Source organism: Bubalus kerabau, chromosome 15, assembly GCF_029407905.1.
Source record: "Bubalus kerabau isolate K-KA32 ecotype Philippines breed swamp buffalo chromosome 15, PCC_UOA_SB_1v2, whole genome shotgun sequence".
Classification (NCBI taxonomy): domain Eukaryota; kingdom Metazoa; phylum Chordata; class Mammalia; order Artiodactyla; family Bovidae; genus Bubalus; species Bubalus kerabau.
The window spans coordinates 84,733,911-84,761,670 of NC_073638.1; the positions used below are offsets into that span (position 1 = coordinate 84,733,911).

General features: G+C 42.4%; 1 protein-coding gene across 1 annotated transcript; it reads left to right on the plus strand.

The window, feature by feature from the left end:
• Nucleotides 1–27,723, plus strand: MS4A5 (membrane spanning 4-domains A5). The gene is made up of 5 exons (XM_055547263.1): nt 1–153; nt 9,833–9,961; nt 12,794–12,850; nt 13,731–13,883; nt 27,601–27,723. The coding sequence occupies exons 1-5, from the start codon at nt 1–3 to the stop codon at nt 27,721–27,723; spliced, it is 615 nt and encodes a 204-aa protein (XP_055403238.1).
• The last annotated feature ends 37 nt before the right edge of the window (nt 27,724–27,760 follow it).

Genomic DNA, 27,760 nt, shown 5'->3' on the forward strand with positions numbered 1-27,760 from the left:
ATGGATTCAAGAGCTGCACACAGTCCTGTGTTTCTAGTATTTCCTCCAGACATCACTATGCCTGAATTTCAGTCAGGGGATATTACAGGCACAACCTATGACTCTAGCATGCCCTTTCCAAAATCACTTGCTACAAGAATGAAAATCTTAGGGGTGAGTAAGATTTTCCCCCATGTAAATCCTACAGAGGGTATGTTAGAGGCTTAATGTTTGTTAGCCCCCAATTTGTATCTGAAATCCTAAGCCTAATGTGATGGTATTTGGAGATGGGGTTTTCGGGAGGTCATATGTTTCCGATGGTGGAGCCTGCATGAATGGGGGATTAGAGCCCTTGTAAGGAGAGGCCAGAAGGCTAGCTAGCTTTATTTCAACAGCACTCTGCAACCTGGCAGAGGACCTCCTTCAGAACCCAACCATGCCGGGAATCTGACCTCAGACTTTGGGTCTTCAGAACTATGAGAAATAAATTTCTGCTGTAAGCCACTCAGTCCATGGTACTTTGTTAAAGAAGCCTGAACTAAGACAGGGGGTAAGAAGAGAAGGGGGGAAAATATATATATATATATATATATATATATATATATATATAGTAGAATGATGTTTATTAAATTTATTTTATTGAAGTGTAGTTTATTTACAAAGTTGTGCTAATTTCTGTTGTGCAGCAAAGTGATTCAATTATATATACATTCTTTTCCATATTCTTTTCTATTATGATTTATCACAGGGTACTAAATATAGTTTCCTATGCTATAGAGTAGGACCTTGTTGTCTATTCATAATAGTTTGCACCTGCAAACCCTAAACTCCCAATCCAACCCTGCCCCCACCTCCCCTCCCCCTGGAAACCACAAGTCTGTCCCTAGGTCTCTGAGGCTGTTTCTGTTTCATCGATAAGTTCATTTATGGCATGTTTTAGATTCCATTTAGATCTAAATGGTATCATATAGTATTTGTCTTTCTCTTTCTGACTTACTTCTCTTAGTGATAATCTCTAGGTCCATCAATGTTGCTGCAAATGAGATTATTTCATTCCATTTATAGCTAAGTAATATTCCACTGTGTATATAAACCATGGTGGTGATGGTTTAGTCGCTCAGTCATGTTCGACTCTTGAGATCCCAAGGACTGTAGCCCGCCAGGCTCCTCTGTCCATGGGATTCTCCAGGCAAGAATACTGGAGTGGGTTCCCATTTCCTTCTCCAGGGGATCTTCCTGACCCAGGGATCGAACCCCGGTCTCCTGCATTGCAGGCAAATTCTTTACCAACTGAGTTACAAGGGAAGACCTATATCTTCTCTATTTCTCTGTTGATAAAACATTTAGGTTGCTTCTATGTCTTGCCTACTGAAAACAGTGCTGCTATGAACATTGCAAGGGCTTCCCTCGTGTCTCAGCTGGTAAAGAATCTGCCAGCGATGCAGGAGATCCCAGTCCGATTTCTGCGTTGGGAAGCTCTACTAGAAAAGGGATAGGCTACTCATTCCAGTGTGCTTGGGCTTCCCTTATGGCTCAGCTGGTAAAGAATCCGCCTGCAATGTGGGAGACCTGGGTTCAATCCCTGGGTTGGGAAGAGCCCCTGGAGAAGGGAATGGCTACCCACTCCAGTCTTCTGGCCTGGAGAATCCCATGGAGTGTATAGTCCATGGGGTCGAAAAGAGTCAGACACGACTGAGCGCCTTTCACTTTTCATGAACATTGCAGTGCATGTATCTTTTTGAATTATAGTTTTGTATGGATAGATGCTCATGAATTGGATTTCTGGATCATATGACAATACCATTTTTAGCTTTTTAAGGAACCTCCAGTTTTCCATTCCCATCAACAGTGTAGGAAGGTTTCCTTGTATCCACAGCCTCTCCAGCATTTATTTTTGTATATATTTTTAATGATGCTCAATGTGGCCAGTGTGAGGTGGCACCTCCTTGCAGCTTTTCATTTCTTAATAATTAGTAATGTTGAGCATCTTTTCATGTGCCTGTTGACCATCTTCTTTGGAGAAGACCATGTCTTCTTTGGAGAAATACCTATTTATATTCTATATATTTTTTGATTGGGCTGTTTGTTTTTTTGTTGTTGAGTTGTGTGGGCTATTTGTATGTTTTGAAAATTAAGCCTTTGTTAGCGGCATCATTTGCAAATATTTTCTCCCGTTCTTTAGGTTGTCTTTTTGTTTTCTTTATGGTTGGTGACACCATGTTTCAAGGTAGGAGCCAGTTCCAAAGTTTATGTTCGTAAATTCAGGAGATGTGTATCACTTCTATATCAATCCTGTGTAAGATTCTATAGAAAGGAAAACATTAAATGAATAAGCCAAGATCCCTGGACTCTTAAAAGTCACATAGTAAAAATCCCCAAACTGACTACCTGTACGATTTTTTTCCAGTCAAGTTCAGAAAAAAGAAAGGAAGGAGAAAATTGAATAGAAGTCAACACACTAAATTCTATATCTCAGGTTGTTTAGTTCTACAGTTTCATATTTTCCCAATGAAAAATCAAAATTCAGTCTGACAACAATGATATGGTATTCGTGTATGTGGAAACTTTTGCAGAAAATCTCCCTAATACTGTAAGTCTTCATCTATTCATCCATCTATCCACTTCATCAACATTAATTATCAATTATTTAGCAATCTTCTTTTCAGACAATGTGGGGATTCAGATATGTTTGAGGCTATGAAAGTGTTAGTAGCTCAGTTGTGTCCGGCTCTTTACGACTCCATAGACTATGGCCCACCAGGCTCCTCTGTCCATGGAATTCTCTGGGAAAGAGTACTGGAGTGGCCATTCCCTTCTTCAGGAGATCTTCCCTATCTAGGGATTTAACCCAGGTCTCCTGCACTGCAGGCAGATTCTTTACTGTCTGAACCACTAGGGAAGCTGTTTGAAGCTATAATATTGCCCAAATCTTAGAAAATATCCTTTCAATACCCAGACCTCTAAGAATAGAAAATAGAAATAAATCAATATTTTTTTCAGGAAAAATAAAGAGATTAGTACATAAATATGGTCCACTGACATGAGGAATGGGGCCATCAGTCTAAGCTGCATTAGCACCTATTCAAATATAATGACATCCAAACTTCTGCTGAAGAGTGAAAATTAGTTTTGAAATACACGTTATTAAACTACATGCAGGAAACTATGTTTAACATCATGGGGCCTATAAAACAAACAATCTAGTTTCTCTCACTGAGGAGAGAAAATAAATAATTTAAAACTAATAGAATGAAAATGTGAATAACTGCATTCAATGTAGTATTTACTAAAACTCATAAATGGTGTTGGTGGTGGGGCAGGAGAACCCAGAGGGGAAACAGTTACTTCCAGCTAAGGGGATGAGGCAACATCATGGCAAATCTGAACACCGAAGAAGTGATGCAATTTTAGAAAGCAGAGAGGAGGGAGGTAGAATATTCTAGATGAAGAAAGCATAATGGACAAAAGTTCACGGTGGAACAGCTATCATGAATGGCAAAGGAGAGCTGGGAGAAAAAAGCTAGGCTCAAAAGATGTGAGAGGATTGAAAAAGGACAAAATAGAAACAACCAGGATGGATAAGTAAAGTGTGGTACATCCACACAATGGAATATTGCTCAGCAGTAAAAAGCAATGAGCCATCAAGCCACGAAGGGACAAGGAGGCCCTAAAGCACACACTGCTGAGCGAAGGAAGCCGGCTTGCACAGGCCACCAACTATCACGTGATGCCCACTATACGACACCCCAGAAAAGCAAAACTACAGAGACGAAACCATCAGTGGCTGCCAGGAGACAAGGAGGGAAGGGCAGGTGGAGAGGTGGAGGGTGGGGGACTTTTAGGGCAGGGAAAACTATTGTGTACAATAGTAAAGGGTGGGTATGTGACATTATACATTTCCCCAAAGCCCTGGAACACAACACAGAGACTGAAAGTGTAAACTGTGATCTCTGGTTGACAGTCGTGTGTCAATGTTGGCTCATCAGTGTTAACAAAAGCACTATCTGGTGGGAGATGTTGATATTTGGGTAGGAGGTGAAGGAAGGGGATAGGGCGATATATGGAAACTCTCTCCATTTTCCACTCAATTTTTCTGTGATTCTAAAACTATTTTTAAAAATAAAGCTTACTATTTTAAATAAAATGGTAAATATGGTAAATTTTATATGTACATTTTACCATGGTATTAAAAAAGTACAAAAAAATGAATACTAAGTGGTGAGGAGAAGTAACCAGGAAAGTAATTTGGAGACCTAATTTCCAGGAACCCTGTAAACCATCCTTACTCAGATTTTATAACATAGATAAGTATTAATATTTTCCAGTCTGTAAAATCAATAAAATAACCTAAGGAGCTTTATAAAATACATACCAAGTCTCCAGACCTTGTTCTGCTGCTGCTGCTGCTAAGTAGCTTCAGTCATGTCCAACTCTGTGCGACCCCATAGACAGCAGCCCACCAGGCTCCCCCATCCCTGGGATTCTCCAGGCAATAAGACTGGAGTGGGTTGCCATTTCCTTCTCCAATGCATGAAAATGAAAAGTGAAAATGAAGTCGCTCAGTCGTGTCAGACTCTTAGCGACCCCCTGGACTGCAGCCCACCAGGCTCCTCCGTCCATGGGATTTTCCAGGCAAGAGTACTGGAGTAGGGTGCCATCGCCTTCTCCGAGACCTTGTTCTAGAACTACCTAATTACAATTTTGAGGGGGTGGGGGCCGGAGACCATTTTCAACACTTTTCTGAATGAATTTGATGAGCGCTGTGTTTCAAACAATACTGAGAAAAGTAACGGGATTGGGCTTCTCTTTTACACTGTCAAACAGGGAAAATGGATGCTCGTACAGCAAGGCCAGTGAGAAAACAATTTAAATGGTTTAGACGAACGGTAGCAGCCACTGAGCTGAACTTACTCCCCAGATATCAAGCTTTCCCACTGCAGGAGCAGTGACTGCCCGAGAACACTTAGGCCTTGAGAAGCAGAAGACGATGTGTGCCTGCTGGAAGACCTCTCGGCAAGGAAGGACGAGAGAAGGGGATCAACTTCCCAACCGCAGATGGAGAAGAGCGGAGAATATTCGCACATACGCACTGACACAGGGGAGGGGCTTGGGGTGCGTGAAACAGGTGCCCGACATTGCTGATGACAGAAAAACAGGAAAGAGCAAAGCCAAATATTTATGATTTTGAAAACAGAGGGAAGAGGAAAGCTTGGTTACTTTCTGATCGCAGGAGGTCAAGGGACATTCGAAGAGCAGAAGATGACTTTAAGCCTCAGAAAAAGATGGCACTAAAAACAAAGAAAGAGAGGGCAGAAAGAAGACAAGGTTTAAAGGGAGAAAAGGGAACTTGGTTCTGGCACATAGAATGCAAGGCGGCAGTGGGAGACTCAAGTGTTGGTGTTTGACGAGAGCTGAACACGCGAGTGTGGAGGTGAGGAAGACGGCACCGTTTACAATGGGCCTTTATAAACAGTACTTGCTATGGAAGTAGTGGCACTGTACAGGAGACAGGGATCAAGACCATCCCCAAGGAAAACAAATGCAAAAAAGCAAAATGGCTGTGAAAAGAAGAGAAGCAAAAAGCAAAGGAGAAAAGGAAAGATATAAACACCTGAATGCAGAGTTCCAAAGAGTAGCAAGAAGAGATAAGAAAGCCTTCTTCAGCGATCAATGCAAAGAAATAGAGGAAAACAACAGAATGGGAAAGACTAGAGATCTCTTCAAGAAAATTAGAGATACCAAGGGAACATTTCATGCAAAGATGGGCTCGGTAAAGGACAGAAATGGTATGGACCTAACAGAAGCAGAAGATATTAAGAAGAGGTGGCAAGAATACACAGAAGAACTGTACAAAAAAAGATCTTCACGACCCAGATAATCACGATGGTGTGATCACTGACCTAGAGCCAGACATCCTGGAATGTGAAGTCAAGTGGGCCTTAGAAAGCATCACTAGGAACAAAGATAGTGGAGGTGATAGAAATCCAGTTGAGCTATTCCAAATCCTGAAAGATGATGCTGTGAAAGTGCTGCACTCAATATGCCAGCAAATTTGGAAAACTCAGCAGTGGCTACAGGACTGGAAAAGGTCAGTTTTCATTCCAATCCCAAAGAAAGGCAATGCCAAAGAATGCTCAAACTACCAAACAGTTGCACTCATCTCACACGCTAGTAAAGTAATGCTCAAAATTCTCCAAGCCAGGCTTCAGCAATACGTGAACTGTGAATTTCCAGATGTTCAAGCTGGTTTTAGAAAAGGCAGAGGAACCAGAGATCAAATTGCCAACATCCACTGGATCATCGAAAAAGCAAAAGAGTTCCAGAAAAACAGCTATTTCTGCTTTACTGACTATGCCAAAGCCTTTGACTGTGTGGATCACAATAAACTGTGGAAAATTCTGAAAGAGATGGGAATACCAGACCACCTGACCTGCCTCTTGAGAAATCTGTATGCAGGTCAGGAAGCAACAGTTAGAACTGGACATGGAACAACAGACTGGTTCCAAACAGGAAAAGGAGTTCGTCAAGGCTGTATATTGTCACCCTGCTTATTTAACTTATATGCAGAGTACATCATGAGAAACACTGGACTGGAAGAAACACAAGCTGGAATCAAGATTGCCAGGAGAAATATCAATAACCTCAGATATGCAGATGACACCACCCTTATGGCAGAAAGTGAAGAAGAACTAAAAAGCCTCTTGATGAAAGTGAAAGAGGAGAGTGAAAAAGTTGGCTTACAGGTCAACATTCAGAAAATGAAGATCATGGCATCTGGTCCCATCACTTCATGGGAAATAGATGGGGAAACAGTGGAAACAGTGTCAGACTTTATTTTTCTGGGCTCCAAAATCACTTCAGATGGTGACTGCAGCCATGAAATTAAAAGACACTTACTCCTTGGAAGGAAAGTTGTGACCAACCTAGATAGCATATTCAAAAGCAGAGACATTACTTTGCCAACAAAGGTCTGTCTAGTCAAGGCTATGGTTTTTCCTGTGGTCATGTATGGATGTGAGAGTTGGACTGTGAAGAAGGCTGAGCGCTGAAGAATTGATGCTTTTGAACTGTGGTGTTGGAGAAGACTCTTGAGAGTCCCTTGGACTGCAAGGAGATCCAACCAGTCCATTCTGAAGGAGATCAGCCCTGGGATTTCTTTGGAAGGAATGATGCTAAAACTGAAACTCCAGTACTTTGGCCACCTCATGTAAAGAGTTGATTCATTGGAGAAGACTCTGATGCTGGGAGGGATTGGGGGCAGGAGGAGAAGGGGACGACAGAGGATGAGATGGTTGGATGGCATCACTGACTCGATGGACCTGAGTCTGAGTGAACTCTGGGAGTTGGTGATGGACAGGGAGGCCTGGTGTGCTGCAATTCATGGGGTCGCAAAGAGTTGGACATGACTGAGCGACTGAACTGAACTGAACTGATGGAAGTAGGGGAGCTTAGTGTCTGAGAAGGTGGACTGGGAATACATGAAGACAGAAGACGCAGACTCATATATTTTACACCTTCTAATCACTGCATCATTCTCACCAACCAAAACACTACTTGGTGTTGTAGGGCATCACAAATGTGGCAGAGAGAGAAAAAAAATAGAAAAATATAGAAAAGATGGGGGTGCTCTGGGCCCTGGGCGATGACGGTACCTCCACAGGCTCAGAGGACTGGTCATCAGCAGAAGGGTTTTCTGACTGTCCACTACCTGAGGCCAGGCTGGTATGGTGATTTATTATTTTTTTATTGGAGTATAATTAGCTTCCCAGGTGACTCAGTGGTAAAGAATCCGCCTGCCAATGCAGGAGACATGGGGGGCGGGGTTGACCTCCTGGAGCAGGAAATGGCATTTTACTCGTGTTCTTGCCCGGAAAATCCCATGGACAGAGGAACCTGGCAGGCTGCAGTCCATGGGTCACAAATGAAATGGAAGTGCAGTCGCTCAGTCGTGTCCGACTCTTTGTGACCCATGGACTGTAGCCTGCCAGGCTCCTCAGTCCATGGGATTTTCTAGGCAAGAGTACTGGAGTGGGGTGCCATTGCCTTCTCCAGGGGATCGTCCCTATCCAGGGATTGAACCCGGGTCTCCTACATTGTAGGCAGACGTCACAAATAGTGGGACAGAACTCGGCGACTAAGCAGGCACGCACAACTGCTTTACAAGGATGTGTTCATTCCTGCTGTACAACATGACGTCGTGAACCAGCCACATTATCCATTTATCCCCTCCCTCTTGAGTCTTCCTCCTTTTCCACTCACCTAGGTCATCACCAAGCAGCTAAGCTCCCTGTGCTACGGTGATTTAGAATTAGGCGTTTTTCAGACTCTATCACCTATACGACAAAGCCTTTGAGGTTTCTCCCCCAGCTTTACTGAGACATAACTGACATACGACATTGTGTAAATTTAGGGTGTACAATGTGATGATTTGATACACATACGTATTGCAAAATGTTTATACAATAAGGTTAGTTATCACTCCTTCGCCTCATACAATTGCTGTTTTTATTGTGGGAGTGGTGGCGAGAACATTAAAGCTTGGCTCTCACAGCAACTTTTGAGTCCACAATGCTGTCTTGCTAACTACCGTCACTACGCTGGACTCTCGATCCCCAGAACTTAAAACCAAACATTTGTTCCCTTTGACAAACATCTCCGCATTTCCCTGCCCCCGAGTCCCTAGCAATCACCATACTACTCTCTGTTCCTGTGAGTTTGATTTTTTTTTTAATAATTTCATTTATTTTTGGCTATGCTGGGTCTTCATTGCTGTGCGGGCTTTTCTCCAGCTGCGGTGAGCGGGCCGCTCTGCAGCCGTGGTGAGCAGGGTTCAGCAGCTGTGGTTTCCCGGCTCTAGAGCACAGGATCAAGCTGTGGCGCACGGGCCTACTTCGTCCTCGGCATGTAGGATCTTCCAGGACCTGGGATCGGACCCATGTCTCCTTCGTTGGCAGGCGAATTCTTTACCACTGAGCCACCAGGGAAACCCCGAGTCTGAAGGTTTTAGATTCAGCGTATAAAGGACATAATGTGGTATTTGCCTTTTCTTTTGACTTCACTTAGCATAATGCCCACAAGATCCATCAATGTTGTTGTAAAGCAGGATTTCTTTTTGTGATTGAATAATATTCCTGTGTGTGTGTGTGTGTGTGTCTTTATCCACGCATCTGCCAATGAACCTTTAGGGTGTTTCTCTGTCTTGCCTGTTGTGAATAATGTTGCCCTTAACTTGAGAGTATAGATAGCTCTTCGAGATAGTGACTGCATTTCCTCTGGACATACACCCAGAAGTGGAGTTGCCGGATCACGTGGCAGTACTATTTCTCACTGTTTGAGGAATCCCCATACTGTCTGTGCAGTGATACATCCCCGCCAGGAGTGCACAAGGGCTCCCTCTTCTCAACATCCACTCTAGCGTTTGCTCCCTTGTCTCTTTTACGACCGCCATCCTAATAGGTGATACCTATTTGTGGTCTTTATTTGCATTTCCCTGATGCTTGGAGAGTTTAAGACACAGACGTCTCAGCCTCACCTGGAGAGTCTTTCTAGTAAGTACAGGATATGACCTGAGAATCTACATTTCTTATTCCCAGGTGATCCTAATGTTCCCAATCCATGGACTACATTTTCAGGAGCAGGGAATTCGATCATTTTACCTCTCATCAATCACTGGACAGAGGGATCAAGAAAATATCTGTAGAAGCTTCTTACCGTCATCATAAAGAAGTGCCTACCATACTTCCTTTATTTATAAATGGGGTTAATTTCCTTTTAAGCAGAAGATCTCCTAAATTCTCACAGGAAGCCCGCCACTCTGGTCTCTTCTCACCAGGATGTTCTCCTCTATTTGCAGGCTGTCCAGATCCTGTTTGGAGTGATGAACTTTTCTTTTGGAACTGTTCTCCTTTTCACCTTGGAAGATCCATACCCAAGGTTTCCCTTTATATTTATTTCAGGATATCCATTCTGGAGCTCCGTTTTGGTGAGTATAAGTCAGTCAGATTCAATTTGAAGTCATGTCAACAGGGATTTTAAGGAGTTCTTAGTAATGAAATGAGCTACGCTGAGTTGTATGATATGGTTTGAAAAATCAAAATAAAATTTAACTCTGTTGAAATGATTTCCCCATTAATTCATCAGTTACTTGTATTCCATCATTGGGTCTTGAGGTTCCTTTAGGAATATTTGCTTGGGTCTTGAGACTATTCGTCCACTCATCCATTCAAAATGAATTACTATTATAAGTCAGATATGGAAGACCCCTGGTATAGGAAATGGCAACCCATTTCAGTATTCTTGCCTGGAAAATCCCATGGATGGAGGAGCCTGGGGGGCTACAGTCCATAGGGTCACAAAAAGTTGGACACAACTAAGCGACTTCACTTTCACTATGGAAAACAGCATAGAGGTTTCACAAAAAATTATTAAAAATAGATTTATGACCCTGAAATTCCACCTCTAGGAATATACCCAAAGGAAATAAAAGCACTTGGTCAACAGCATCTCTGCACTTCTGTGTTCATAGCAGCTATGATTACAATAGGCAGGCATGGTGCAACCTAGATGTCCAGCAACAGACAAATGAAGACGCCGTGGCACACCACACACAATGAAACGCCCCTCAGTCTTGTTCATAAGAAAATGAGAATATTTTGCCACCCGTGACAACACGAATGAGCTTTGAGGGCATTATGCCAATTGAAATGTCAGACAGAGAAAGACAAGTACCAGATGATCTTGCGTACATGTGGACTCCAGGAAAGAGGTCAGGGGGATGGGCAGAGGTGAGCAGGGAGCGGAATGAATCTGCTCTAAAGGCACACACTTCCAGTATGAGATCTATAAATGCCAGAAATGCAATGCACACCATTATGACCACAGTTAACACTGCCATGTGATACATGGGAAAAATTTTAAGAGGGTGGATCCTAAGAGTTCTCATCACAAGGAACCTTTTCTTTCTTTTTTGCTTTCTCTTTTCCTTTATTTGATACTTATACGAGATTATGAATGGATGGTAACTAAACATATTGGGGTAATCTTTTCATGATACATGTAAGTCAAATCATTAAGTTGTATACCCTAAACTGATGCAGTGGTATAATTCCATTATATCTCAATAAATCTGAGTGGGGGAGAGGGGCAAAGAAAAAGAATAATGCATGAGCCCTTCCTTCAGAGGGCTCTCACATCCTGCAAGAGAGAAAACATGCAAACAGGTCATTTCAAACTGGTCGGTAGATATCACAGAGGCATAGAAAGTGCTTATATAAGCAGAGATGAAAGATCAATTTCCTCTTTAGAGAAGTGGAGAAGCAGCTAGGACTTCTCAGATGTACCTTTGAGCTGCACAGAAGCATTTAATCACATTCAATAAGCATTGTTTTAGCACGTATTCTAGTACCAGAAAACTGGCAGTGTCTGGGGATTCTGAGAAACGGCAGTCCCTGGTCTCAAGGTCTCGGCTGAGTAGTGAGTGTCAGTCGCTCACACGTGTCCAACTCTTTGCGACCCCATGGACTCTAGCCCGCCAGGCTCCTCTGTCCATGGAAGTCTCCAGGCAAGAACACTGGAGTGGGGCTGCCATTTCCTTCTCCAGGGAATCGTCCCTTTCCAGGAATCGAAACTGGGTCTCCTGTGTCTCCTGCCTTGGCAGGCAGCTGAGTCAAGTGTCGGAGAATTATCGTCTGGTGTGATGGGTGATGATAAAGGACACACCAGCTGCTGCTGCTGCTGCTAAGTCACTTCAGTCGTGTCTGACTCTGTCCGACCCCATAGACGGCAGCCCACCAGGCTCCCCCATCCCTGGGACTCTCCAGACAAGAACACTGGAGTGGGTTGCCATGTCCTTCTCCAATGCATGAAAGTGAAAAGTGAAAGTGAAGTTGCTCAGTTGTGTTCAACTCTGTGCGACCCCATGGACTGCAGCCTACCAGGCTCCTCCATCCATGGGATTTTCCAGGCAAGAATACCAGAGTGGGCTGCCATTGCCTTCTCCACACACAAGCTGACTCTGCAGAACAGGGCAGGTTCTCCAGAGACATCTGCAGCTTGACTGACTGTTAAAGGATGAGTGGTTCACCTGGTGGGAAGGAAAGGAGTGGGGGGTGGTTGGGCATTAGGGGCAGTGCTGCCTTGCTGCATACCAAGGGAGAATCACAGGCAAAGGCTTAAGGTATGGGAGGACATCTTCTCTTCTGAGAACAGAGTCCAGCCCAGACAGTGAGAGTGGCAGGATGGAGCTGAAGAGGCTCCAGTCCACATGATTAGAAATTTAAAACAGATACATTGAAATCAGATTGGAAGTTTCCACCAGACAATAACAATACACAGCATGACTCACCTCCATGGAAACTGCCAGGATTTTTCCAGAATTTCCAGCGTATTAGCTGCAACTCCATCTATGTTCTCATCCAAGAGAACACACTGGACTGCAAACGGTTATGAAGGAGGTTTCTTGTAAGAATGGTGGAATCCAGTCTCACTGGCTGTAAACTGATTACACCAGTCTCTCGTGGCATCAGAGCTGAATCCACAATAGCTATGAAAGGAAGACAGATGAGAAAACAAAAGAGCCCAGTAAGGTTAAAAAACTTCTCATGTTCAAATAGGTAGGACCAAAGCAATTTGCTAGTCCCGGATTTCCCCACTATACACTTAGGACAATCATTGCATCGGCGCCTCTCACTGCCTTGGGGACTGTGTGAACTAGGAAGGAGAGATGCAAAGGAAAGGGACAGTGGCCCGTTAACCACGAGAATTCTTTAAATCAGTTCAACGTGTGCATCACTAAGATACGTGTTCTTTTTAACAGTTTGTTAATTCTGGAGCCTTTCTAGTTGCACTGGAAAGAAAAACCACAGAAACTCTGGTGAGTTATATATCCCCTTTTCTAAAGAATTTTAACGTTAAATAAATCATTCCAGCCTTGAAAACGAATTTGGAAAATCATTAAGCCACTATAATTCCACAAACTGCCAAGTACTGACACCAGTCAATGGTGTCTACTTCCTTTTTCACAGAATCATAGAACGCTAGTGCCATTTCCAGGGCATCTAGTTAAATTCTTAGACACTGAGGGTTAATAAATGACTGGCCCACGTTACTCAGTCATATGGGGAGGACAGGTTTCAATGTTCTGGTAACTTCCTCATCCATTTTCTGTAATTCAACCTTGTAAGCAGAATCTCAAAATAAATAACCATGTTAATGAATGCGAACTTTTAATTTACAAGTAAGTTATAGAGTATTTTTACTTTTCCCAAAGAAGCAAAGGCATGAGATATTAATTCATAGGCCAATCAATTATTTTCAGCAAAGGACATCACCTGTGGGCTTGTAGTTCTAGAATAAAATAAAAATTGCAAAGACATACAAGGTTTCACTAAACAATCATAAAATGAAAATGTCGATAGGCCATGACTTTTACTAGAGCATCAAAGGCAAGGTGATGTGGCTGCCCCCTAATTGTTAACTCCTCTTTTGTCTGCTGTGTGCTGCTTCCGGCAATTAAATGGGGGGCAACTTAGGTACGGCTTTGGGGGGATGGAAGGGTCATGCCCAGTTCACTGGGTCCCCTCCTTTCTGTGGACGAGGACCTGAAGCCCACAGAGGTCATGTGAAGGCGCCTGAGGTCACAGGCGGCTCTGGGGCATCTCAGGGCCGTGAGAACAGCCTGCTCTGCCGTGTCCGCGGCTCTGTCCGAGCGCGGCGCTGGGCTGTCACCGCATCCCTGTCTCACTCTCTTTCAGGTGACGCTGAGCCGAATAATGAACTCGCTGAGCGCTGTGGCAGCGGCAGCTGGAACCATCCTCCTCATTGTTGGCTTCCTTATAGATCGAGACTTCTTGTGTGGCTATTCTGGAGAAGCTAGTGAGTGCCACGCGGTTACCACTCTATTCATTGTAAGTGTGATGCACTTTTAGGGCGAGGAGAAATGGGTCTACTCAGGAAGGTTTATTAGCACCCGATTAGCATCAGCTAAAAAACACTGCAGACATGGGTATTGTCTTTTATTCACAAACATCTTACCGAAATCACAGTATCTGATAGACTGTTATGTCAGGCACTGTAAAATAGAGAAATGAAGGCATTATAACCCCCACTTTTAGGAATTCATGGATAAAGAGATAAAACAAGCATACCAGTAAATATATTCCAAAAGATAAAGTGATATATTAAAAGAAAAGTGTGCATATAGCAATATGGTAATAGTTCACTGCTAGATGTACGTATAGTCACATACGGAATATTTTTATGGTACTGGTTTTAATACTTAGACTGGACTTCTGATAAAACATGGTAGATAGAAAACAGGCATTTATTTCTGCTCTTTCCAAAATACCACTGAAGTTAGTGTGAGGAAATGGAAAAAAATATGAATCTACATGGAGAAAAAAATAGTGAGACTCCAAAATTGCTGAGAAAGCTAGAAAAGGGAGATCCTAATAAAAGTAAAATACTTCATATGGCACATTCTAAGAAACACTGAGTGTCTATATGTATGAGGACTACAGAAAGCAAGGCAGAAGAGAAGAAAATAGAGACTGGTTCTGGTAATTGTTAACGGAACTATTTGAATCAAACCTTCTCTGAAAACAAAGAAAAATGCTACATTAAAAAAACCACTTCAAAAACACAGAAGAGCTGAAGAGTCAACTGAAGCTCCTAGATCAATTTTTACACAAAAGCCTAATCTAAAAATCTATCAATGAGATGCCAAAGACCAACACAGCTGCTTCTCCTCAAGGCCTTTTCCAATGTTGTCTAGCTGGAATCTGATTCCCAGCCTAAGCGTAGGGCAGGAGAAAGAGGCCACAGCCCAGAGTCCACTCCAAGTATGAAGACTTAGAAAAAATCTCCACATTGAGAAAAAGGATCTGGGTCCTTGATAGATTACTGTACCCTTCAGGTAAGGGCAAAAAGACATACAAAATCCTCTGCCCCATAACAGCAGAGAGAACTTACTGAACAGAGTAAAGAAAGAAAGAAATCTCCTTGAGAAACTGTGGCCCTATACCAGATCCCCTGACAACCGCCTCCCACCCTGCACCCCGACCAGGACGTGAACCTTTGGTTAAAATAAACTGGGTGACTCCTGCACTGTTGCTGGGAATGCAAACTGGTGTGGCCACCACAGGGAGCCTGGCAGCTCCAGGGTAAAGAACCCGCCTCCGGTACAGGAGGCACAGAGACACAGGTTCCATCCCTGGGTCGGGAAGATCCCCTGGAGAAGGAAATGGCAACCCACTCCAGTGTTCTTGCCTGGAGAGTCCCATGGACGGAGGAGCCTGAGGGGCTACAAGAGACACGACTTGGTGACTAAACACCAACAACTATGGAAAACAGTGTGGAGGCTCCTGAAAATCTGAAAGTAGAGTTTCCATACGAAGCAGCACTCCCACTCTAGGCTTGTACCTGGGAAGAACTATGGCTCAGAAACATACCTGCTCCACATGTTCATAGCAGCACTGTTCACTATTCTCAAGGCACCTTGCTTTCCCAAGCAGCCGGCTCCTCACATCAGGGGGCCAAAGTATTGGAACTTCAGCTTCAGCATCAGTCCTTCCAATGAATATTCAGGGTTGATTTGCTTTAGGATGGACTGGTTTGATCGCCCTGCTGTCCAAGGGACTCTCAAGAGTCTTCTCCAATACCACAGTTCAAAAGCATCAATTCTTCAGTGCTCAGTTTTCTTTATGGTCCAACTCTCACATTCGTACATGACTACTAGGAAAACCAGAGTTTTGACTATATGGACCTTGTCTGCAAAGTGATGTCTCTGCTTTTTAATATGCTGTCTAGGTTGGTCATAGCTCTTCTTCCAAGAAGCAAACATCTTCTAATTTCATGGCTACAGTCACTGCCCAGAGTGATTTTGGAGCCCAGGAAAAATAAAATCTGCCACTGTTTCCATTTTTCCCTCATTTATTTGCCATGAAGCGCTGGGGCCAGATGTCATGATCTTCATTTTATGATGTTGAGTTTTAAGCCACTTTTTTCACTTTCGTTTTTCACCTTCATCAAGAGGCTCGTTAGTTCCTCTTTGCTTTCTGCCATTAAGGTGATATTATCTGCATGTCTGAGGTTGTTGATATTTCTCCCAGCAATCTTGATTCCAGCTTGGTATTCACCCAGCCCAGCATTTCTCATGCAAGTACGTTAAATAAGCAGGGTGACAATATACAGCCTTGATGAACTCCTCTCCTCATTTTGAACACGTCCATTGTTCTATGTCCAGTTCTAACTATTGTTTCTTGACCTGCATACACGTTTCTCAGGAGGCAGGTAAGGTGGTCTGATAGTCCCATATCTTTAAGAATTTTCCAGTTTGCTGTGATCCACACAGCCAAAGGCTTCAGTACAGTTGTACGGCCGATCCTGTTCGTGACACCAATAGCCTTGCTGTTCACGCTGTCTGCACTGGTTGCTGAACCAGGGTAGGCAAAGCATGAGCTAAGAGGCTGGAAGAAGACTCCAGGGGCCTTAGGAATTGCAGACACCTTTATTCTCTCCTGGCTGACACAGCAGCCGTAACGACATACTCTGTAGCTCTCCTCTCGTGGCTGACCGATGGACGCAGCCGGACGCAGCCATGATGCTGCCGCCTTGCAGTGGAGCCCGTGCATCCCTACAGCACAAACTAGCTCGCGGCCAAGCAAGTCCCTCATGGCTCGTGTGGGCAAGGCTGTCGGTGATCTCAGCTGTTACATAACTATTATTTACAAAACGTGGGGTGAGACAGTCTTCTTGGCTAATTTGCTTTCTCCCCTCACTCGTCAGAGAAGCAGAAGTAGATGTTTTGCTGTAATTCCCTTGCTTTTTCTATGATTCAACAGATGCTGGCACTTTGACCTCTGGTTCTCTTTCTTTTCTGATGTACATATGGAAGTTCTCGGTTCACATACTGTTGAAGCCGAGCATGAAGGATTTTGAACTCTATCTTGCTAGTATGTGAAATGAGAGCAATTGTGTGGGAGTTTGAACATTCTTTGGGATTGGAATGAAAACTGACCTTTTCCAGTCTTTTGACAACTGCTGAGTTTTCCAAATTTGCTGGCATATTAAATGCAGCACTTAAAGAGCATCATCTTTTAGGATTTTGAATATGTGTGTGTATATATATATATATATATACACACACACACACACACACACATATGCTAAGTCACTTCAGTCGTTGTCCGACTCTGTGCAACCCCATAGATGGCAGCCCACCAGGCTCCCCCATCCCTGGGATTCTCCAAGCAAGAACACTGGAGTGGGTTGCCATTTCCTTCTCCAATGCATCAAAGTGAAAAGTGAAAGTGAAGTCACTCAGTTGTATCCGACTCTTAGCGACCCCATGGACTGCAGCCCACCAGTCTCCTCTGTCCATGGGGTTTTCCAGGCAAGAGTACTGGAGTGGGGTGCCATTGCCTTCTCCAATATATACACACACACACACATATATATATAATTATTTGTTGTTTAATCACCAAGTCATGTACAACTCTTTTGTGACCCCATGGGCTGTAGCCTGCCAGGCTCCTCTGTCCATGTGACTTCCCAGGCAAGAATACTGGAGTGGGTCATTATTTCCTTCTCCAGGGATCTTCCTGACCCAGGAGTCAGACCCACATCTCCTACATCCCCTGCATTGGCAGGTGCCTGCCAATGCAGGAGATGTGGGTTTGACCTCTGGAGGAGGAAATAGCAACCCACTCCAGTATTCTTGCCTGAAAAGTCTCATGAACAGAGGAGCCTGGAGGGTTACAGTCCATGGGATCCCGAAGAGTCAGGCACAACTGAGCACGCACGCACTTATATATATACAAAACGTCTTTATCCGTTCATCTGTTTGTGGACGTTAAGGTGCTTCCATGTCTTGCCCGTTGGAAACAGTGCTGCAGTGAACACTGGGGTGCATGCATCTTTTTGAACTTCAGTTTTGTCTGCTAATGTGCCCGGGACTGGGATCCCTGAATCACATGGTAACGCTGGTTTCAGTTTCTTAAGGAACCTTCATACTGTTTTCCGTAGTGGATGCAACAATTTACATTCTCACCAACAGAAAACCACTGCATCTTGATTATGGCAGTTTTGTAATAAGTTCTGAAAAGGGGAAGTGCAAGTTCTCAAGCTTGTTTTTCTTTTTCTGAATTGTTCTAGCTGCTATGGGCCTCTAGCTGCTATGGGCCCTCTTCCACATGAATTTAGGCTCATCCAGTCAATTTGGGGAAAAGAAAAGCCAATTGGAATTTTTATAGGTATTACATTGAATCTGTAGACCATTATTGATGCCATAATATACAAAGTTGTTTGATCCATGAACCTCTTCATTTGATTAGTTCTTTAATTTCTTTGTCAATGACTTTCAGTATACAAGCCTGTACTTCTTTTGTTAAATTTATTCCTTATTCTTTTTTTATGCTATTACAAAATTAAGGTTTCCCAGGTGGCACAACCCACCTGCCAATGCAGGAGACTTAAGAGACATGAGTTCAACCTCTGGGTCAGGAAGGTCCCCTGGAGGAGGGCATGGCAACCCACTCTCATATTCTTGCCTGGAGAATTCCATGGGCAGAGGAGCCTGGAAGGTTATAGCCCATGGGGTCACAAAGAGTTGGACACAACTGAAGTGATTTAGCACACATACATGCACAAATGGAATTGCTTTCTAAATTCTATTTTTGCAATATTCATTGCTACTGTGTGGAAATACAGTTGATCTTAATAGACTATATACTCTCACTCTAACTTACTATTTGTAATACTTATTAGAGGATTCCTTAGGCTATTATATATACAAGAACATCAGTTCAGTGCAGTCGCTGAGTCGTGTCCAACTCTTTGCAAACACATGAACCGCAGCACACCAGGCCTCCCTGTCCATCACCAACTCCCGGAGTTCACCCAAACCCATGTCCATTGAGTCGGTGATACCATCCACCCATCTCATCCTCTGTCGTCCCCTTCTCCTCCTACATTCAATCTTTCCCGGCATCAGGGTCTTTTCCAATGAGTCAGCTCTTCGCATCAGGTGGCTAAAGTATTGGAGTTTCAGCTTCAACATCAGTCCTTCCAATGAACACCCAGGACTGATTTCCTTTAGGATGGACTGGTTGGATCTCCTTGCAGTCCAAGGGACTCTCAAGAGTCTTCTCCAACACCACAGTTCAAAAGCATCAATTCTTCGGTGCTCAGCTTTCTTTATAGTTCAACTGTCACATCCATACATGACCAGTGGAAAAACCATAGCCTTGACTAGACAGACCTTTGTTGGCAAAGTAATGTCTCTCTTTTTCAATATGCTATCTAGGTTGGTCATAACTTTCCTTCCAAGGAATAAGCGTCTTTTAATTTCATGGCTGCAATCACCATCTGCAGTGATTTTGGAGCCCAGAAAAATAAAGTCTGACACTATTTTCACTGTTTCCCCATCTATTTCCCATGAAGTGATGGGACCGGATGCCATGATCTTAGTTTTCTGAACATTGAGCTTTAAGCCAACTTTTTCACTTTCCTCTTTCACTTTCATCAAGAGGCTCTTTAGTTCTTTTTCACTTTCTGCCATAAGGGTGGTGTCATCGTATGCAAATTCAGATAGTTTTCCTTCTCTTCCAAAATGGATGCTTTCCTTTCTTTTTCTGTTCAACTGCCCTGGCTAGAACATCCAGCACAATGTTGAACTGAAGTTGCAAGAGCAGACAGACATCCTTATTTTTCTCCTGTACTTTGGGAGAAAACATCTAGCCTTTCACCCTTAAGTAGAACATTGTCTGAGAACTTTTTTCTGGTTGAGGACATTCTCTCCTCTTCCTACTGTGTTGAATATTTTTGTAATGGTGATAAATTAGTTACATGCTTTTTCTCAGCTTACCTATTGAGACGATCATGTGGTTTTGTCCTTTATTCTATTGATATGGTATATTGCATTGATTTTTTTACCCTAAATAAACCTTAGGTTCTTGAGATAAATCCCACGTGGTCATCGTGCAGAATCCTTTTTAAGTGTTGTTGGATTCAGCTTCCTAGTATCTTGTTAAAAGATTTCTGCATCTGTATTTATAAAAGATCTTGGTCTATAGTTGTCCTTTTTGTGTGATGCCTTTGATTCTGTGTCTGGTTAAAACTGGCCTTACAGAATGAGCTGGGAAGTTTTCTCTGCTCTTATATTTTGGGGGGAATTTGTGAAGCAATGGTATTGTCAGTAAACATTTGGAAGAATTCACCAACAAAGTCTCCTGGCCTTGGGCTTTTCTCTGTAGAAGTTATATAATTACTTGTTATAGATATACTCAAATGTTCTATCTCTTCTTGGGTTAATTTCAGTAGTTTGTGTCTTTTTAGGAGTTTGTCTCTCACTGTTGGCATCAGTGAATGAAGAAATATGCCAATAATAATTTTCAAAGAAGATGACCTTGGTGGTGCCATGTGTGTAGGACTGTCTACCAACAATCGAGAACTCTGAACTAGCAGAGAGGGGAGGAAAGGGCCAAGATGACGAGCACATCGCCATCAACAGTGTCTGTCACTCTGAGCCAGGCGGGGGGGCGGGGGTAGTTTTGTTTCAATCATCTTGAGTGGAAGCAGTTTACTTGGTAATTCTGAGGCACTTGCACCCCGTCTGCGAGCTGTTCTGTCTTTTGGACCATTTACTTCTGGAGAAATGCTAGAAGAGTAGAGCTTAAGGTCAGGAAAGGTGTGTGGGGTGGTAGTGGTTAACAAGGTCTTACTGAACAAGGCTCAAGTGTATTCTTTCTCTGATGAAGTTTCTGAAATAACCAAGCTCCTGCCTAAGTTGGCAAAGAATGATAAATAGCTGTCAAAGGAAAGTAGTCTATATCAGAGGGGAAAACTGACAAATTTATTATATCATCCATATTCTCAGGATGGGAGTCAAATCCATTGAAATACTGGTTGAAATATAACACAGAATTAATTTCTAAGGACTCACAATGATTAACTGGGAAGTAAGAAGTTTGGGGGATAGTGACAGCCTTGGAAAATCCACCCCTCCCTGCTGACAAAAGGAATCAGCCGCCTCTGACAGGTGGAATTTGTCAAAAAGAATCTATGCCACAGCAAATTTCTTACACATAAATAAAACTAAAAAAAAAAAACTTCTAATATTTTAAGGAGGAATCCAAGATAGTTGTTTCTAGAAGGGATATTGCTCAAAGAGACCTTTTACTCATTAGTCTCTGTGGCTGGGTAAGGATGATAAAACCTGAAATGACTCCTGCCCTGTGACCTATCCTTACACACGCAGAGAAACACAGATAGGAGGCAGATGGGCAGACAGGATGGCTAGTGGCAAAGCTTGGGCAGGCCTTCACCGAGAAAAAAGAACACAAGAACAAATCTGGAGAGATAATGCAAAAGGACTCTGGGAGACCAGCGTCCTGGACAAATACATAAACCCTGCTCGATGAAAAGGGCTACACTCACCTCACCAGCAAGGACAGTCAAACCCTGGGCAGGGAGGCTCACGGGCCAGGGACCAGCCACCAGATGAGTCACAGGACCGTAACGGTGAGGGGTCTGGCCGGGCACCTTCCAAGATTACTAGCAAAATCTACGACAGTTAAAAGCTTAATTTGTTACATTTGTTAAGCAGAGGAGAGCACAGCTTCTCAGGCCCAACAGACGAGAACAGAAAAGGGCAGCAAGAGCGACTTAACTTCACTTTCACTTTTCACTTTCATGCATTGGAGAAGGAAATGGCAACCCACTCCAGTGTTCTTGCCTGGAGAATCCCAGGGACGGGGGAGCCTGGTGGGCTGCTGTCTATGGGGTTGCGCAGAGTCGGACACGACTGAAGCGACTCAGCAGCAGCAGCAGCACCAGGGTTTCATCAGCTGGAGTCAGTCGTGGGGTGGTTTCAGGGACAGGACAGGAAGCAGTTAGACTTGCAAAGCAGAAGAGTTGCAGGGACAGATGACAATCTTATTTTCGGAAAACATGAATTAACATAAAGTTACCATTAAAACAGTTCTCCGTGGGTTTATCTTGAATAAAATAACGAAGCTCTGAAAAGCCTTATGTTAAAAGCTTGAATTTAGGCGGTAGTCTTTCTCATCAGACTGTGGCACACCCTGACTATTTGCTGAGTTATTTTTCCAAATTAAGTTTTCTTTTCACTTCTCAATTCTCAGCAATCATAACTAAAACTAAAAAATAAAAATAAATAAAGTTTCTGATAATTACAAGAAAGGAAAAAGCAGAAGCAACTGAATAGACAGCTAACTTTCCAAAAGCATCAATAAGATAACAGAACAATATCTTCAACATGCTGAATAAAATAACTGCCAACCTATACTCTATCATTATCCATTAAAATATCTTACATGAAGGTGAAATAAAGAATTTTTAGAGATACAAAAATTGATTTTGCCTCCTGTACACCCCCACTAAAGGAATAATGAAGGATGAATTCCAAATAGAAGGAAAATGATAGCAAATGAGGTACAAGAAAAAAAAGGTCAAAGGACAGAATAGGTGAATACTGCTTGTATAATGCAGTAATAATAATAATAATATACACTAGGACTAAAATGAAGCATTTAGAATATCAGACAGCATTAACATATAAGCAGAAATGGGGAGCAGTGGCACTTCTGCTGCTGTGTCTGCTGCAGGCCTTAGTTTTACAGGTTTCCCTGGTGGCTCAGACAGTAAAGAATCTGCCTGCAATGCAGGAGACCGGGGTTCAGTCCCTGGGTGGGGAAGATCCCCTGGAAAAGGGAATGGCAACCCACTCCAGTATTCTTGCCTGGAGAATTCCATGGACAGAGGAGTCTGGTGGGCTACATTTCATCGGGTCGCAGTCAGACACGACTGAGCAACTAACACTTTAGCTTTATCAGAGAGGAGGGTAAAGGTTTGAAGAACTTGAGACTTCGGTCTGTTTTAATGCTTGAAAGTGAAAGTGTTAGTCACTCAGTTCGACTGTCCATCTCTATCACCCCACAGACTGTAGCCTGCCAGGCTTCTCTGTCCGTGGAATTCTCCAGGCAAGAACACTGGAGTGGGCATCCACTCTCTTCTCCAAAGGGATCTTCCCCATCCAGGGATCAAACCAGGTCCCCTGCATTGCAGGCGGGTTCTTTCCCTTCTGAGCCACCAGGGGGCCCTGCAGCTACACAGTGGCCCTTAATATTGCAGAGGTGTTCCTTCTACTTATTCCTTTCTAGGCCTGTCTCAGCTGTCCTATGTCCTGCGCCGTTCCAGAGATTGCAGAGCAAGCTTTATTCCTTTCCAGGCCTGTCTCAGCTATCCTATACCCTGCGCCATTCCACAGAGATTGCAGAGCAAGCTTGTGCCTGTTTATCAATTTTGTGTCTTGCAACTTCACAGAATTTGTTTATTAGTTTTAATAATTTTTGGTGGATTATTTATCAATAAACAAAAGTTAAGTGCATTCTAAACACTAATAACAAACTCTCAGAAAGAAAAGTTAATGAAACAATCCCATTTGAAATTACATCAAAAAAGATGAATTATACAGGAATAAATTTAACCAAGGAAGTGAAAGATTGGCATACTGAAAAATATGATATTGAATAAAGAAAATAAAGAAGACACAAAGAAATGGAAAGATACCCTCTGCTCATGGATTAAAGGAATTAATATTGTTAAAATATCCATACTACCCAAAGCAATCAACAGCCAATCAATCCCTACCAAAACTCCATGGCATTTTTCACAAATATAGAAGGAAAAAAAAAACAACACTAAAATTTGTATGGAACCACGATACACCACAAATAGCTAAAGTAATCTTGAGAAATAAAAAGCAGAAGATATCGCACTTCCTGATTTCAAAGCATATTACAAAGCTACAGTCATCAAAAAAGTACAGTATGGGCCTAAAAACAGAAAGATGCATCAGTGGGACAGAATAGAGAGCCTAGAAATAAACCCACAGGTCAATAGAGAGCCCAGAAATAAACCCACACATACACGGTCAGTCCATTTATGACAAAGGGGCCAAGAATATAAAAGGAGGAAAGGACAATCTCTCCAATAAATGGTGTTGGGAAAAACCAGGTAGTCACATGCAAAAGAATAAAACTGGGCCACTATCTTTTACACCATACACAAAAATAAACTCAAATGAATTAAAGACATGAATGTCAGACCTGAAACTCCTAGAGGAAGACATAGGAAGTAAGCTCATTGACATTGGTCTTGGCAATGATTTTTTTAATTTGACACCAAAAGCAAAGGTGAAAAAAGCAAAAATAAACAAGTGGAACTACTAATATCAACCTAGAAACTTCTGTATGGCAAAAGAAACCATCAAGAAGATAAAAAGTCAACCTATAGAACAGGAGAACATATTCGCAAATAATATATCTAATATGAGTCTAATATCCAAAATAAAGTTTAAAAACCATACAAATCAACAGCAAAATAAAGCCAATTAAAAAATGGGCAGAGGGTCTGAATAGAAATTTTTATGAAGGATACAAAAGGCCAATAGATACAAGAAAAGATGCTCAACATCATGAACCATCAGGAAAATGCAATCAAAACCACAATGAAATATCATCTCACACCTGTCAGAATGGTTATTATCCAAAAGGCAAGAAATAACAAATGTTGGCTAGAATGTGAGGGAAAGGGGCCTTGTGTACTCATAATAGAAACGTAGTGCCAGCACTATGGGAAACAGTATGGAGGCTGCTAAAAAATCTAAAAATAGAACTATAATATGATCTAGCAAATCCACGTTGGTATTTAATACAAAGCAAACTGCAACGCTAACTCGAAATATGTGTACCCTCCATGTTCACTGCAGTAAGATTTACAATTGCCAAGACCTGGGAACAACTGTCCACTGATGGATGAATGATAAAGAAAATATGAGATACACACACACACACACATACATACATACACAGGAACATTATTCAGTTATAAAAAAGAAATCTTACCATTTGCAACAACATGGATAGACCTTGAAGAAATTATGCTAAGGGACATAAGTCAGATATTGAAAGATAAATGTTGTATGATATCACTTATACATGGAATCTAAAAAATCCAAATTTATAGGAACAGAATAGAATGGTGGTTACCAGGGGCTGGGCAGTGGGTGATTTGAGGAGACGTTAGTCAAAGGGTTTAAACTTCCATTTACAAGACGAATACGTTTTGAAGACCTAACACGTGGCGTAGTGTTACTGTTAACACCACTGGATCACGTACTTCAGTGCCACTAGGAGATTAGGTTGTAAATGTTCTCATCATAAAGAAGAAAAGATGATTACATGACATGATAGCAGTGTTGACTGATGAACACTATGGTGGTAATTCCATCGTAATATATAATGTGTTATATCAACATGCTGTACACCTTCAAGTTATACAGTGTTATATGTCACATATCTCAATTTTTTAAAAAAGTAAGTGAAAATGCCAGGCACAGAATGGGAGATAATATCCTCAATACATGTAACTGATAGAGGACTCACATCCAGAATATATAAGCATTCCCGAAAGTCAACAATAAAAAGACCAAAACATAAAAGTAAGGCCTGCACAAGCAGCTCACAAAGAAAAGCATACCGATAACTAGTGAGCATATATCTGTTCAACATTATTAATTACCAAAAAAATGCAAATTAAAATCACAAGTAAGATACCACTGCACATACACCAGAATGGCTTGAATTAAAAGAACTGGCAAAATTGAGTGCTGGCCAGAATATGAAGAAACTAGAATTCAACCACCTTGGAAAACCACTTGGCAGCTTTTAACAAAATTAAGCATAGACCTGTTTATATATCAGCAATATACCCAACAATGTTCTTGGGAAATCTATTCATAGCAATTAAAAACTTGAAGCAATTCAAATGTCTATCAGCAACAGAGAGGCCCAACCAACAGTGACTATTCGCACAACGGGACACTGATGCCCGCAGCAACACGGCTGAGATGCAATCCATCTGCTGAACACTCACATACAAAATTAACAGGTGAATTTACCCAGCTGTGCTAGAAATCAGGAGAGTGGTTTCCTCTGGAGGGCGTAGGGGAATTGACTAGCAAAGGACACTAGAGAACTTACTGCGTGATGAAGTGTATGGTTCTGATCTAGAAATCACAGAAGGGCAAAGAAAACACATTTATGTCAAAACTCTGCAATGGTAAAAGAACTGGAAGAATATTTTTAAAGCAGATGACAGAGAAGTTTTAAGGTTTTTATACACAAATAGAAAATAAAAGTGAGCAAAAAGTCAAGAACACAATGGAAAAAATAGACAAAAGTTTATGAGGAAGGACCAAACATGCGAATGTAGCAGCCAAAGACACTCAGAGGGACGCTCACATCCACTAGCGGGGAAATGCCAAGCAAATTAACAGAATCCCAGGGACAGAGGAGCCTGGTGGGAGGCCGCATACGGCGTCGGACACGACTGAAGCGACTTAGCAGCAGCAGCAGCATTTATATACACTCGACTGGCAAAAATCAGAGTTATAAAAGTTATGACTAGCAAGGAAATGGTGAAATGGATGCTTTTGTGTACTTAAGCAGCAGAAATATGAAATGTTCCTAAGATTCTGGAAAGCAAGGAGACATTCACCTACATGAAAGATGCACACACCTTAACCCAGAAAGCAGTCCCCACAGCACTGAGTCCCCTGCACATAAGGATGTGTGGGCAAGGATGTTTATTGCAGCATTTTTCAGAATGGTAAACACAAGGAAAAAGACAAAAAAACAAACAAAAAAAAAAGCAGAAAAGAACAGAAGAGGAGAAAGAAGAAATAAACTATTTCCAGTCACTAAAGAATAAAAGAATCATAACTACACCAAGAGATACTGTGCTTAGTCACGTCAGACTCTTGGCAGCCCCATGGATTGTAACCCGCCAGGCTCCACTGTCCATGGGATTTTCCAGGCGAGAATACCAGAGTGGCTTGCTATGTGTGACTTGAGAACAATTTTTCAACCTCTAGTCAAAGCATGCAGACACAGAGAATTGTATGACAGAGTGTCAACCATGCTAATCTTTACAGACCTTCACCAACGAAACACAAGTTGTGGCCAGCTACTCACAGGTGTGTGTCCCCACACGCACTCTTAGTGGCCAGAAAACAAAATATTTTAAAGGTCTTCAGTGGTAACAAAAAGAACACAAGAAGTTACTATTAGCGTTACATTAAAAGTGTCTTTTTCTGCATGTTCCTCTTTTTCTTAGCCTGTAGGTTTTTCCCCCCTCTTTTTCTTTCCTTTTCTATTTTTGCTCCTTTTTCGTTTCTTAACCTTCTTTCTCTTTCAAGAGGCCGCTTTCACAGTATCTCTCTGTATTGCATATTTATCAAGTGTAGTCACATAATTTAGCATATAATTTAGAAAGTAGATGCATAACTACCTCTTGCATAACTTCCTCTAGAAAAACAATGACGCTGTTCTGTACGGGGCTCTGCTGTGCCTGCTGTGTGAAAACACCCACATTTCCTCACAGCCCTCCAGCAGCTCGCTTCCTAAGCGTTAGACACACTTGAGACATGGAGGTCTCATTTCTCGCCCTACCACTGCTGCCCCATCAGCGTCAGAAATTACTATTATATGAGCATTACTGTGCTAATACCCTAACCCTTCATATGTTTCTCTTCTGTTGTAGGGAATTTTGGTTACGTTGATGGCCTTCAGCATCACTGAATTTCTCATTTCCCTGTCTTTCTCGGTTATGAGGGGACCCGCTGAGTGTGGTGACTGTGAGGAATGGGATGGAGCAGAACTGTGAGAATAAAGGCTTGATATGCAATGTGACCGAGAGGCGA

Excerpts from the sequence above, each read along its gene's own strand:
- MS4A5 (XM_055547263.1), top strand. The coding sequence starts at position 1 with ATGGATTCAAGAGCTGCACACAGTCCTGTGTTTCTAGTATTTCCTCCA. Across the intron at positions 154-9,832 it reads CAAGAATGAAAATCTTAGGG|GCTGTCCAGATCCTGTTTGG; the intron begins GTGAGTAAGATT and ends CTCTATTTGCAG. Across the intron at positions 13,884-27,600 it reads CGGTTACCACTCTATTCATT|GGAATTTTGGTTACGTTGAT; the intron begins GTAAGTGTGATG and ends CTTCTGTTGTAG.